At 34.8% G+C, this 13,984-nt stretch overlaps 1 protein-coding gene across 2 annotated transcripts; it reads left to right on the top strand.

Annotated features, from left to right (window-relative positions):
- Positions 1–285: 285 nt before the first annotated feature.
- On the top strand, positions 286–9,148 carry RERGL (RERG like). Of its 2 annotated transcripts, none has more exons than XM_023226234.2 (5): positions 286–337; positions 1,459–1,515; positions 4,675–4,748; positions 5,695–5,843; positions 8,866–9,148. In XM_023226234.2, the coding sequence occupies exons 1-5, from the start codon at positions 286–288 to the stop codon at positions 9,146–9,148; spliced, it is 615 nt and encodes a 204-aa protein (XP_023082002.1). The 2 variants fall into 2 exon arrangements, with proteins under 2 accessions (XP_023082002.1, XP_026311585.1); XM_026455800.1 differs by lacking the exon at positions 286–337 and adding an exon at positions 1,135–1,186.
- The last annotated feature ends 4,836 nt before the right edge of the window (positions 9,149–13,984 follow it).

Here is a 13,984-nt window from a genome sequence, read left to right as displayed (position 1 = left end):
AGAGAATTGCAAGCTAAGTTTCTGTTATAAATATATACATATTGTCTTTATAACCCTTTAGGTCTAAAGAGTAACTCTAGTTTTTTTTTAAAAAAGTTATACGAAAACTGAGTTGAAAACTACTCTAGGAAAACATTTTTAAAGTTATTGTTGGCTGGTAGGAATATGGGGCGGAGTTGTTCTTAGAGAAATGAGAGCAGCAATAAAAAGGAAGTTTTAAAAAAAGCTTGTCAGAGGGCAGCATAGTTCCAGAAGACAGTACTGACCAAGAAGCAGAAAAGCAAGATGAATGATGTGAAACTTGCTGTCTTGGGTGGTGAAGGAACAGGCAAATCTGGTGAGTGGTGATGTCTTCTATGTTATAATAGAGTACAGAAAGAGTGAGAAACTGACATGTTAACCATTAACCATGTATTTTATATATGTTTCATATACATGAAAATACATCTATAATAACATCTCACTGGGATGATAGGCACATTATTTTTCATTAGGAGTTTCCATTTTTATAGGCAAGTAACTATGTTTATAGAATATATAGGCAGGTATAGCAAGATAAATATCTGAAATGTTAATTTGTATATTATTCTACTGATGTTTACAATTCATAGGAATAACAGGAAATTTCTACATCACTATCCCACCTACTTCTCCCTTCAACACACCTGCCCTCATACCTACTAGTTGCCAAACAGTGGCCTTGATAGAACTCATCTGCTCTGAAACTAGGGTAGGGAGATGTTTGGAGATTTGTGGATTATATTTTAAATATAGCATTACTGAGATGAAAGAACTTCGCGGGGCATGGCTTGGTGGATGTCCTGGAACTGAGCAATAATGTGCTCTAACTTTGGAAGTCATACTTTTGTTTTATTGTGTTTTGCTTTGGTCTTGGTCACATTATAATGGTAGGATGCTACCAATAGGGCCACTTGAGCCTAAAGAATCATGACATCTTAACTGGCCAAACCTAGGAGCTGTGACATGATGAACGGATACCAGAGGTTCTTTTTCTATTTCCTGGATTTGTAGCTCCCTACATCCTTAAATAACTGCAAATACTTGGTAGTGTTCTTGTGACTATTACATGTAGTACTTTGAAGCCAGGCTGAATTTGATAGAGAAAATAAACAGATGTCAAACTTCTTGCATCTCAAATATGAGAAATCTGTTTCTGTTACAAAAGGTAAGGGGCCTTATGTTTTTGCGGTAATGAATTAACTGTAGAGTGATTTAGATGTGCAGCGCTTTAAGATCGCTTCCTTTCCAGCTTTCTAATCATGTGTTTGTACCATGGAAATATTGTTAACTACTATTTAGGGCAGAATTTGGTAAAATTTTAAAGTCTTTATTAATTCTTGAATATCTTTTATTTAAGAACTAAAACCTCATGCACATAACCAAATTTTCTGTTTCATAAAATATAACAGCCTTAAATCTAGATTGTTTGCTTTGCAGCTCTTACAGTGAGGTTTCTTACTAAGCGATTCATTGGAGAATATGCTTCTAATTTTGGTAAGTCACTACTCTAGACATTTTTACCTTAAAATTTTTAGCATCATAATTAAATCCCACTTCAGTACAGGGATGCATTTTGATAGACTATACCATTTTTATGCATATAAAACTGTTTGTTTATTCACATATTCTGATTAGAAATGCCAAAATAGGTACTTGGATTAAATGTTCTTTTATGGTAAAATTCACCCAATTTGATGTTAAGACTGGTTTCAAAGTCTGGAACTGGAAAAACATTAAAACTAAGATCCTCTCTTCAAAATATTGTAGAACATGTAACTGAATATTTTTTGTAAGGTATAAAACAACTTTGAAATTAAGTCAACGTTCTTTAAAAAATAAGAAGATTAATACTGAAACCACAACAAAGGAATAAAGTTTACTTTTATTGTAAAACCATAAGAAAATAGGAAAATTATGCCTTGATTAAACATCATATTATCTAAGTCATTTATATAAATGTAGAAACATTTAAAACACATGCCAGGGCATTTTGATAAAATTTTAAGATTATTTCATGAACTCTTCTGTAAATTTGTTTGACTAGAATTAGCATAATATATGGGAAACAGTAAAACATAAAAAGTGTGAAATTTTGCCATAATTTTGAGCATTTTTTGGCTCATCAATTAAATATGATGGTGCTAATATCTTACCTCATTGAAGAAATGAGATGAGATGATTTTTTTTTAAATAAGGATGGCAGATTACAGAAAATATAAAAATTGGGAGAAAGGAGAATGTTTTTGTTGATTATTACTTAGACTAAGGGAATTTATGATTGCAAGTGTGTTTTTCCATGAGAAACAAACAAAAATCTTTAGCATTCAATCATGAAGTAGCATAATCAGAGTATCTCAGAAAATAGCTTTAATATATTACATTGTGTGTTTCCCTACATGAATTCAACATGGTATTTCAGTCCATATGACATTATGAACATTTTAGGGCAAGAGCCTGAAAACTGATTATAGAAAGTTGAAAACATAAAAATGAAAATTCCTGTTGTTTCATTTGTGAGGGCAACGACATCAGTCAAAAACGTCAACATAACATAAAAGTTAGGACTTGGGCATGAGAAAATGTCCCAGAACTAAAAAATAAAACAAACACAGAATGATACACCATCCAAATAACAACAAAAGCCCTCAACGTAAACTTTGATATAGTATAGTTGTAGAAACTAATGAAATGTTACACATTTCTGGCTGTTACATCTCAATGAAAAATAAGAGACCTAGAGGCATTTTTGAAAAGCCAACCAAATGATCAAAAGCTCATTAACTCAGAGGGCAAACTAGCAAAAATGATTCCACTTTGTATATCAAAACTAGAAGGGGAAATAATACAATTCTAAAAATGTGAGAAGTGATGACACTTGCTGGCAGTTTTTGAGATTTGAGAGTGAATAATTTTGATTGACTAGAAGGAAATAATGTGGTTTGGAACCAAGAATAAACCTGTAAAGTTTAGAAGAACTTGGCTGAAATATAATTTAAAGTTTCACGAAACTGTAACAGATTTCATTAAATATAACCTGGTAGGAGGTAAGAAGTCAACCCTAATCCTCTGAGAGAATTTGATCAGATAAGTGATGTGATCTGGCTACAAGGTTCACTTTTACTTCTGTGTTGAGAATGCACTAGAAACGGGAAGGGTGTTAGAGGAAGGATGGAAACAGATGACTTAGGAGGCTTCGTGATAAATGAGGCAATTAATGATGGTGGTCTAGACTACATTGTTAGCAATGGAGATGGTGAGATACAGACAAATTCAAAATATCTTTTGAACGTAGACTAGAAGAATTTTAGAATAAATTTTAGAATAAATATGTGACGTAAGACAAATAATCAAGGATAATCCTTTTTTTTTTTTTTTTTTTTTTACCTGAGAAACTGCAGTTATGGATATGCCATTTAACAAAATGGAAAATTGTAGAAGATGCAGCCTTTGCAGGGATATCAGGGGTTCAGCTTGAGGTGTGTTAAGATTGAGATATCTATCAAGTATCTAAATGGAGATGTCCAATAGTAAGTTATTTGTGTCTGAGTTCAGGGATGAGGTCTGGGCTTCAGACATAAGTTGGGTTCATCAGAAATAATTGGCATGTGACGGCTTGGGACTAGAAGAGATCTGAAAAGGAATGTAAGAAGAGAAGAAATCTATGAACTGGATCCATGTTTGAGATGTGAGAAGTCAGTGGGGGCAGGGAGAGGTGAACAAAAAAGATTAAGACAGAACAACAAGGAATTAAAAAACAAACAAAAACTGGAGACAGTGTTGCCTTGAAGGTCATGTAAAGGAAATACTTTAAGGAGGCAGGAATGATCAACTGCATTAATGCTACCAATAAGACAAATAAAATCAAGATAGAGAATTAACCATTGAGCCATAATACATTTAAGCTAGAAGAAATTTTTCATGTTTGTAAGATGTGGCTAATTATATGGTAAAGAAGAAAAAATTATGATATATAAGAGGGAAGTAGAATTGCTGAAGCCATGTCTCTCAGCGGGTGAGGAGAAATCATCACTAGCTGAGAGTGAATGGGTTTACTTTAGATAGGAACACAGATGTTCCACACACAGTGATAGGATGGAATATAAATATATAGGCAAAAAGGTATGTAGGTGAATATAGATAGTGGTGAGATTCATTTGTAAGAAACATATCAGCCAGGCGCGGTGGCTCACGCCTGTAATCCCAGCACTTTGGGAGGCCGAGGCGGGCCGATCATGATGTCGAGAGATTGAGACCAGCCTGGCTAACACGGTGAAATCCCGTCTCTTCTAAAAATACATCAAAAAAAAAAAATTGGGTGTGGTGCCACACAACTGTGGTCCCAGCTACTCGGGAGGCTGAGGCAGGAGAATGGCATGAACCCGGGAGGCAGAGCTTTCAGTGACCCGAGATTGCCCCACTGCACTCCAGCCTGGGTGACAGAGCGAGACTCTGTCTCCAAAAACAAAAACAAAAACAAAAAAATATATCTGAGTAAATACAACAAATACATGCTTTCGGTTACCAGCAATATAAAAAGGGCACAATACGATTCCACGAAAATGTGAGTGGTTGAATTTATCAGACTATGATTCAGATATGAGTTCACATTCAGAGTATTTTCATACTGACAGTGAATATGCAATATTTTTACAGAATCTATCTATAACAAGCACTTGTGTTTGGAAAGGAAACAACTAAATCTGGAAATATATGACCCTTGTTCTCAAGTAAGTAAAACAAAACACCTTTTTTATTGATTTATTGATTGATTTTTTAATAATCATGATTTTGAAGATTATATGGCGGTAAGTGAAAAAAGTGAAAAGTTGCAGTGTTAAAACCGAAGTTTCTTCTCATTTTAATTATTAAAAATTTAAGAGATTATTTTCTTGTGTTGTTAATTCCATTACCTGGCATCTCTAAGTTCATGTCAAAAATTATATCACAAATATCTTTAAAATTGCAACATTAGGCTGTTTCTATATTTCTATCAGGTCACAGTGTCACTGTCAGAAGATAATAGTTTAGTGGCTTATCAATTCACTTTTTATTTTCAACTAAGTTGCACTTATAACTAACCAGTTGTCAATAGAACATCATACATAAAATAGATTTTCAGGACAAACCTGCTTGTCTGTTCATATGGGAAAACAGTTAAAATGGGATTATACAAATAAGAGAAAAATGACCATTTATTCAGGATTTCAGAACAACTATATGAGACAGATCATTTAGGGTAAATAAAAATATACCTTAAATATTTAGCTAAACCATTATAATATTTTTTATTTTTATTGATTTAAATCTAGTACCAGAAATCGATAGATATTCCACTCACTGACAGATAAATAATATATATTCACAACAAATATGTGGGTATTAGTTCAAAAGACAATTATTGTAGCTCAGCAAATTTTCTGAAAAAGTGGAGACATTTTCTTCTAGAAAAGTTATAAAAATAGATAGATATAACTTTATTATAGTTCTGTTTTACATTTAATCACTTTTAATTAAGGACAAAGAGTAATAAAGAACTATATTTTAGAAAATATCAGTATTTAACATATTGATGTATCTTCCAGCTGAAGTGGGTCTCCATTAGTTGACTGTTTAAAGTATAAAAACACAGATATTAGATCCCAACCACTCTTAATGTACTTGGTTTATTTTCAGACACAGAAAGCAAAATTCTCCCTCACAAGTGAGCTTCACTGGGCAGATGGGTTTGTTATTGTGTATGACATCAGCGATAGGTCTTCGTTTGCTTTCGCGAAAGCACTGATCTACAGAATCCGGGAGCCACAGACTAGTCATTGTAAAAGGTAAGGAAGGTATTTTTCATTCCTTTCTCCTTTCTTTTTAGTAAATCATCATATAGCCGTAAGCATCATTAGGAAGGGTTTAATACAGCCTTCCAATTACAAAATTTAACAGCCCTGAACAATTCACCTTCCCATTCCACAGGAGTTACACATGTAGTAAAAGGAGTAAGATGAGAATGCTTTATATCCTGGCTGCCATAAACAGTTACTTGCCCTGAGTAAATGGCTATTTTACAAGACAGCTTCTATTGTTAACATGACACTCACTTGCAAAATAATGGTCCTTTGTATATAAGATAGTTCTCTTTCCAACCTTTTCTTTCCATTCTCACAAAAATGTTAAGGATACTAAATAAATTCAGATTTATTACGTTTGGCATCCTGTGAAATCCAATTCCTAGTCACTGAGTTGTTCAATCTATCAAAGCAAAATAGACGGAATAATCAAACTGTTTACAAGTTCTAAATATGAGAATACATTTTTCTCCATTTTACCTGCTAAAGGGCTGATCAACAATTCCTTATTCTTGTCTTGACACAAGGAACTATGAAAACATGATTGTGCCTTAAGCTATTGTTTCATTAGTAGATAAAAGTTTAAGCATCTGAGTTTCCAATTTAAGTTTTCCCCATTTTTCAGTCATTTTGGCCTTTTCCATTTAAAGTATTTTTGCTCAACGTTCTGATTGTAAAAGAGTCTTCGTGCTTTTAACCAATTTAGCCCTTAGAATCTAAATAGTATTCTAATCTGGTAAGTAAAAAAAGCACAATATTACTGAGAATTGGTATATGTACTTTTAGTATCTATTTTAAATGCCCACTATAAAGAAATCATGGGATAATAATTGATAAAGTATTTCCCTGGAGTTAGATGATGTACATTCTTGCTTTCCTTTGATTTGGCTTAAGTAAGCCACTTTAATCTCTAGAGCTCATTTTTCTAATGATTTAACTGGTGGCAGCAGGATAGGGGAAATAGATGAGATTTTACTAAGGTGTCTCATAGCTCTTATTTCCTATAACATTACTGATATTTTAGAACTCCATTGTTTCAATCATTAAATATCTTATATTTAAGCGTCATGATGTAGGTAAGGGACAGGAATAAAATTCTGACATTTCTTCAAAGTATTCACTCAAGAACACTTAAAAACATATTGAAAGTATAAACATTTGTATTGGACATTTTTCAGGAAATATTTCTAATTTATTGACTAAATAATTCTTTGAATGTTTTCAGTTCTCAATCTGTAAAAAGACTAGGAAAGCAAAATACATGACTATTTCATTAAATTATATCTGATATTTGTGGCCCACCCTTGAAAACTATGTATATATCCTTCCTCATTTACCGTTTTCAATAATTTTATAAACTAGACTTAAAAAAGACCTTAGTAACATTTTTAAAAGTTCACCACACATTGTCATTTGAATGACACCAACTTTTAGTGGAATCGGGGCCAGTAAGAGTTGAAGACTGACTGTGTGCACCCATTTTTTTCCTACTACTACTTTTTTTTTTTACTGCTTTTTATAGTAGATATTTTTGCAGTGTTCTATGCCTTTTAAAGCCTAGTGATTTTAAATATACTTCAACTCAAACTATTTTTGTATTGTTTCATTATAACCAAGGAGAACATATTGATGTTTGCAGACACATTTTATCTTAACAAAGATACATTTCTTAAACAGGAGAGTTGGACAAGTTCATGAGATTATACAATTTTCTCTAGAGCATGTTATAATGGATATTAGTGGAGCAAAAAACAGCAATAAATATTGAATATTTTTGCTTATGAAAATTTTATCTAAATTGACTGTTCAATTATAGTAACTATATAAGTAAAGAGACATTTGCTAGCTCTTCCCTTGCAATTGATAAGGAACATGAAAAGTAACACTTAGCATCTTTCATTGCCTGGGCCTGTGTTAGGTATTTTTATATACATCATTTAATGTATACAGTCTCCATGAGCTTTAATGTCTGAGAATTCTGTGTGAAGATTATTTTACCATTTTTAAATCTTTGAATTTAGGTTCGGGGTAGATGTGCAGGTTTTTTACACAGGTAAACTTGTGTCATGGAGGTTTGTTGTACAGATTATTTCATCACCCAGGTGTGAAGCCTAGAACCCATTAATTTTTCCTGATCCTCTTCCTCCTCCCACCCTTGACCTTCCAATAGGCACCATTGTGTGTTGTTCCCCTCTGTGTCTACATATGTTCTCATCATTTAGGTCTCACTTATGAGTGAGGACATGCAGTATTTGGTTTTCTGTTATTGTGTCAGTTTACTAGAGATAATGGCCTCCAGCTCCATCCATGTCCCTGCAAAGGACATGCTCTCTTATTTATTTTTATTTTTATTGAGACAAGAGTCTCACTCTGTTACCCAGGCTGGAGTGCAGTGGCATGGTCTTGGCTCACTGCAACCTCTGCCTCCTAGGTTCAAGTGATTCTCCTGCCTCAGCCTCCCGAGTAGCTGGGACTACAGGCGCCTACCACCACGCCCGGCTAAATTTTTGTGTTTTTAGTAGAGGTGGGGTTTCACTGTATTAGCCAGGATGGTCTCAATCTCCTGACCTCATGATTGGCCTGCCTCAGCCTCCCAGAGTGCTCGGATTACAGGCATGAACCACTATACCTGCCCGCTCTCATTCTTTTTTATGGCTGCATAGTATTCCATAATGAATATGTACCACATTTTTACATTAAAGGAAACTGAAAGTGGGAAAGATAACAATAGTATTTTGGTTAGTAGACAGCACCAGAATTCAGTAATAGGTCCATGTTACTTCAAATCCTGTGCTTTAAGAGCCTTGTTGCTTCTGTGCTATTTACATTTTATCTAAAATGATTTTAAGTAATTGGGGCTATGTGTAACAATACACACACATGACCATAAGTAACACACATACACACTATTTTTTCTTTGATTTAGAATCCTTTGGCTATAAATCTGTTTTTTTTTTTAAAAAGTTGTTAAAACAATCTTGCTAAAAATTGTGTGTCTCTCTTTCAGAGCTGTGGAATCAGCAATGTTTTTGGTTGGCAACAAACGAGATCTTTGTCATATGCGAGAGGTTGGCTGGGAAGAAGGGCAAAAGCTGGCACTGGATAACCGATGCCAATTCTGTGAACTGTCTGCAGCAGAGCAGTCTCTGGAGGTGGAAATGATGTTTATCAGAATTATCAAGGACATCCTGATAAACTTCAAACTCAAAGAAAAGAGACGACCCAGTGGATCTAAATCAATGGCCAAATTGATCAATAATGTATTTGGAAAGAGAAGGAAATCTGTTTAGTAGACATGAAATGACTATGAACCACAGCTGTGTTTTCAAACACGCAGTTTGTCTTTTTGGTTGTTGTATCCTGTTCACTCTCCTTCACACAGAACCTTTCATTTATTGTACAATACTGCACTCACCCTAACCTACTGGTGGACAGCTATCCAGTTTGCCTTGCCAAATATACTCTGCTTATGTGAATTTATTAAACAACCATGCCACAGTTTGTGGTTTACCTTTATTTTACATAGTTCTTTTGAGTGAAATGGGTACTTACATTCATACAGTTAATAGATTACAGAGCTTAGTTTATCAATCTATGAAAGTTCTTGATTTATTTAAGAGAATTACATGCATTTAATTTAAAGGTGTCTTTAAAATAATTCAGTAGCTTACATAGTATTATGCATATTTTGTAATAAAACTTAGGCCTTAAGCAAATTCCTTCCCCAAGAGTATACATATTCTGTAGTTGATCTGATGAAAAAGTCTACCTTTCTTCATTTTCATGTATCACGCTATGTTAGCAAGGGTCATTGTCACAGATATGTTAATTTATAGAGCTAAGGTCCTTTTCAGATCAAAAGATTTAGAAATTCATACATCATATGACAGAAAGAAGTAAAAACTTGTTGAGGAATTTATAACCTTAAAGGCTTTGTTGCCCTGAAATAAGTATTTGTGGATTAGGTACAAATATTTTGGTTCTTCTCAGGTTACTCTAATTACTGTTTCTTTCCAAAGACAAGTGTCTACCTCCTAGACCATGGTACCACTGCCACAGCCCTTGTGGACCTTTGACGAAAGATGTCTTTCAAGTTGAGATCCAAGGCTTAATTTTGGCCAAATTGCTGACAAATCAAGGTTAGGTCTCAGGCACAGGAAATGACGACAACACGCAATGCTACATGTACATACTTGATTAATAAGTATTGTCAAGACCCTGGGGACCCAGATGGGTGAAGACCTTTAATAGAGAGTGTTAGAGTGACCTTGGAGAGGGGTGAAACAATATTAAGATTGACAGGAGAAAATTCACTGACATGAGATCACTCACCAGGAGTCACAATGCAACATTGTAAGAGTGACACCTAGAGCTGGTCTAAATAGATTTGCTGTTCCTTAGAAGTCTGACCTTGACGATATACTAAAGTAAAAGTAGTGGGAAAACAGAAGCTTGTGTGGTAGTGTACAAAATTGGTTTAGAATGTTTATAAAGATGTGAAGGAGTTTAGGGTTACTATATTAAATTAGTCCCAAGAAGCCAGTGTTTGACTGCGATCCCTGGGAGAATTCAGGGGAACTTCCTTTACTCAGGAAGTAGGATGCACTGATGAGTAGGCACAGACAACTCTGAGAAGCTTAGTGGTGACTCTGCTCTCTGGGTGAGAGTTAAGGTAGATCCGCTCCGTTGTTTCGTATCTGTGGATACTACCACTGAACTGTGCTGTCCCATATCACTGCAGATCACAGGATCCTGAAACAGCAAAATCTGGATGCTAGCATTTAACCTGCAGCTTGCTATCTACTCTCCCAGCAACCTAAGAAATGGTGCCGTACCCAGAGTGGAGGTTTTATTTCGGAAATTGACTGGTTGGATACTCCGAAGTGATGTGCTCAATCAGCCACATTGACGGAAAGTCCATATTGTGGACCCGTTGCTTCCATCTCTGCCACCATGGCCACTGTTATCGTGAGTCAGTTAAATAAGGAGAGATGCCCAGAAAGGAGTCAGGTGGATATCTGACAGCCAAGTCATCCTGTCCAGCTGGTTGTAAAGTTATATCTCTGCTGGGCATTAACATGATACACAAAAATCTGTGTTTTTCTTTTTTTGAGGCGGAGTCTCGCTCTGTTGCCCAGGCTGGAGTGCAGTGGCCAGATATGGGCTCACTGCAAGCTCCGCCTCCCGGGTTGACACCATTCTCCTGCCTCAGCCTCCTGAGTAGCTGGGACTACAGGCACCCGCCACCTCGCCCAGCTAATTTTTTGTATTTTTAGTAGAGACGAGGTTTCACCGTGTTAGCCAGGATGGTCTCGATCTCCTGATCTTGTGATCCGCCCGCCTCGGCCTCCCAAAGTGCTGGGATTACAGGCGTGAGCCTCTGCGCCCGGCCAAATCTGCGTATTTTATGATTCCTCTGAGAGCTATCCTTTCACATACTTTTCCTTTAAAACTTATCGTGATGAGTATTCCAGCTTTACCTTTTGCATACTCTGACCAACTGGAAAAACTGTTAATCACTGCCTAGAAACAGTGTATTACATGCCAGTTTTCTTACCCTACATTTTTAAAGTGGTGAACTTTTAAAAATGTTACTAAGGTCTTTTTTAGCCCACTTTATGAAATTAGGGTAAATAAGGAAGGATATATACAAATGTTTTCAATGGTGGGTCACAAATACTATATAATTTAATGAAATAGTGATATATTTTGCTTTCCTAAGTCTTTTGTACACAACAAAGTGTACTTCCTGAAATTCTGCCAACTGAGATAGTTTCTGTTAATAAACTTCATGTCATCTCTGTGTAAGACTGTAATGAGGCACAGTCTTCTTCTGGTTGGCGTTTAACGTATCAGGTTTGAGTAAGCACAGCTTCCCATCAGCTAGGAACATTTATATTAGATAGCTATGTAAGTGAAAAATAAACTTCTATTGTACAAAGTTGTCTTAGCAAATTTAATGATGCACTCTTATGGTCAACTGTTTATAAACATTGTGTTAATTTTTGAGTTTTAATATTGGCTATGTATACATATATATTTATCAGTACAAGCAGTTATACTTGAATATGGTTTTTGTTTTGTTTATTCTTCTGGATTATCTCATTTTCAGAGACTTGGTCTTCATTCCTTAGAATCATTTTTCCAGTTAAAGATTATTTGGGGACAATTTTGCATTAAAAGTAACATTTATCTATGTTAAATGTAAAAATCTAATGTTAAATGGTAATTTTTAATAGTTTAATTCATGCATATGTACCTGTGATAAATCAGATCAAAATTTTTCTGTCAAAGGTACTGCTTATGTTTCCATATGTTTTAATTTTTTTTTTATTATACTTTAAGTTCTAGGGTACATGTGCATAACGTGCAGGTTTGTTACATATGTATACTTGTGCCATGTTGGTGTGCTGCACCCATCAACTATGTTTTAATTTTTTAATTATACACTGATGTTTTAGAAAATTGACCTTGGATGACACATCGTGTCATAAGGAATATATGGAATGTAGTAATAAGAACAAGAACTTATATGAAAATTTTTTGATGCAGTAATTTTAGAAATGAACAGCTATTTTTTTCAGAGTGATATTTGAAATTATTAGATTAATTCCACCTTTGATAATGTGACGATTTTAAAACAAAAACACATTTTTTGATACTTCTCCCATCAAAAGGTTGTTCCAATTCCCTTCCTGTTGATGTGGATCAGTTTTACGGACTCGTCTTAAACAGACTGAGGCAGAAGTAACGTGTATAACTTATGAAGCCAGGTGAGAAAAGGAGACACAGATCCCATCTGTTTCTCTCCCCCTTATAACTCTGCTTTGGAAGCTATGAGTCAATATGTATGGAGGCACCAGGCTGGAGACAGCACATAGAGTTAATGACCACATAACCACTAGATATACAAGCAAATCTTTGGGTGATGCCAGCCTACAACCTTTGAGCTACTCCAGCTGATGGCAAGTGGAACAGAGATAGGCGACTTCCATAGAACTCTACCCCAACTACAGATTTGTGAGCATAGTAAATATTGTTTTCATTTTGGAAGTGTTACATGGCAATAGATAACCAGAAAAAATAATTCATTAAAACCCTCAGCAACTCAGTCAATATGAAATACTTGGCTTTCTTACTAGGGAAAAATGAGGTGTTAAAAGGAATTTTCCAACCAGATTCATAATTGTTTAGAACATGATATTGTCCCAATACCAGTTTTCTTGTGAACATAATTCACTTGTAAAACAACTTGAAAAAACCTTAAAAATAATAAGTTGCATGTTTCCGAAGTGAACAAAAAACACATACCTACAGAGAAACAAATACATCAACATTAAGCAATAGAATATTGTAGTTTGAGGACAGCAAGTGTGTCTATAAATCTCAGAGCTAGCCAAGCTGTATCACTAGGCTGGGAATTGCCTATACTGCTTCTAGCAAGAAAGATGCTGTCATTCATTTTGGATGAGCTTCAGTGAGATAACACATAATGAGGGGCAACAGCTGAGGAAGGGAATGCCAAAGGGGAGGGGTCTTTAAAATGGTTTTGATTTAATACAAGGCATGCACTATTAATAAAGAGGTTGAATGATACCTGTATGTTTTATAGGTTTATAAATTGGCTGTAGTAAAATGTTTTACATCTTAGATCACTAGGTATTGTTTCAGCTTATTATGGGAGATATCTATCTAGAGTTGACTGAATTGTATTAATCTGAACCTAGTTTAATGATGCCTTAACATTTTTATGGGGGAATTTAATGTTTGCAATATCCATGTTCCTTATTTGAAAGCGTGACTTATAGGTTTCTCATCTTCCTTAAATTATAAAATCCTTCAGCTAATAAAGGAAAATGATTATAGTTTGCAAAAAAGGCAAAGTCATTTAACAATCCATATAACTGTCTATTGTAGGTCTTTGCATAATAATTGTAATTTAGCTATTAAAGATTCTAAAGGCAGTTATCAGTCATACTCTACAATTCTGGGGAATCAGGCAAAGCCCAAATTATTTAAAGTATTTTAAATTCCCAAAGAAATAAAGGCACACCATAAATTTGAAATACAGTCTATAGTGACAAGATATTTCATAAGAAAAGAAAAAACTTCATCATAATTTTCAA

The sequence above is a fragment of the Piliocolobus tephrosceles genome, chromosome 10, assembly GCF_002776525.5.
Source record: "Piliocolobus tephrosceles isolate RC106 chromosome 10, ASM277652v3, whole genome shotgun sequence".
NCBI lineage: Eukaryota > Metazoa > Chordata > Mammalia > Primates > Cercopithecidae > Piliocolobus > Piliocolobus tephrosceles.
Note: the sequence above shows the minus strand (reverse complement) of the source record. Positions and strands in the feature narration are given on the sequence as shown.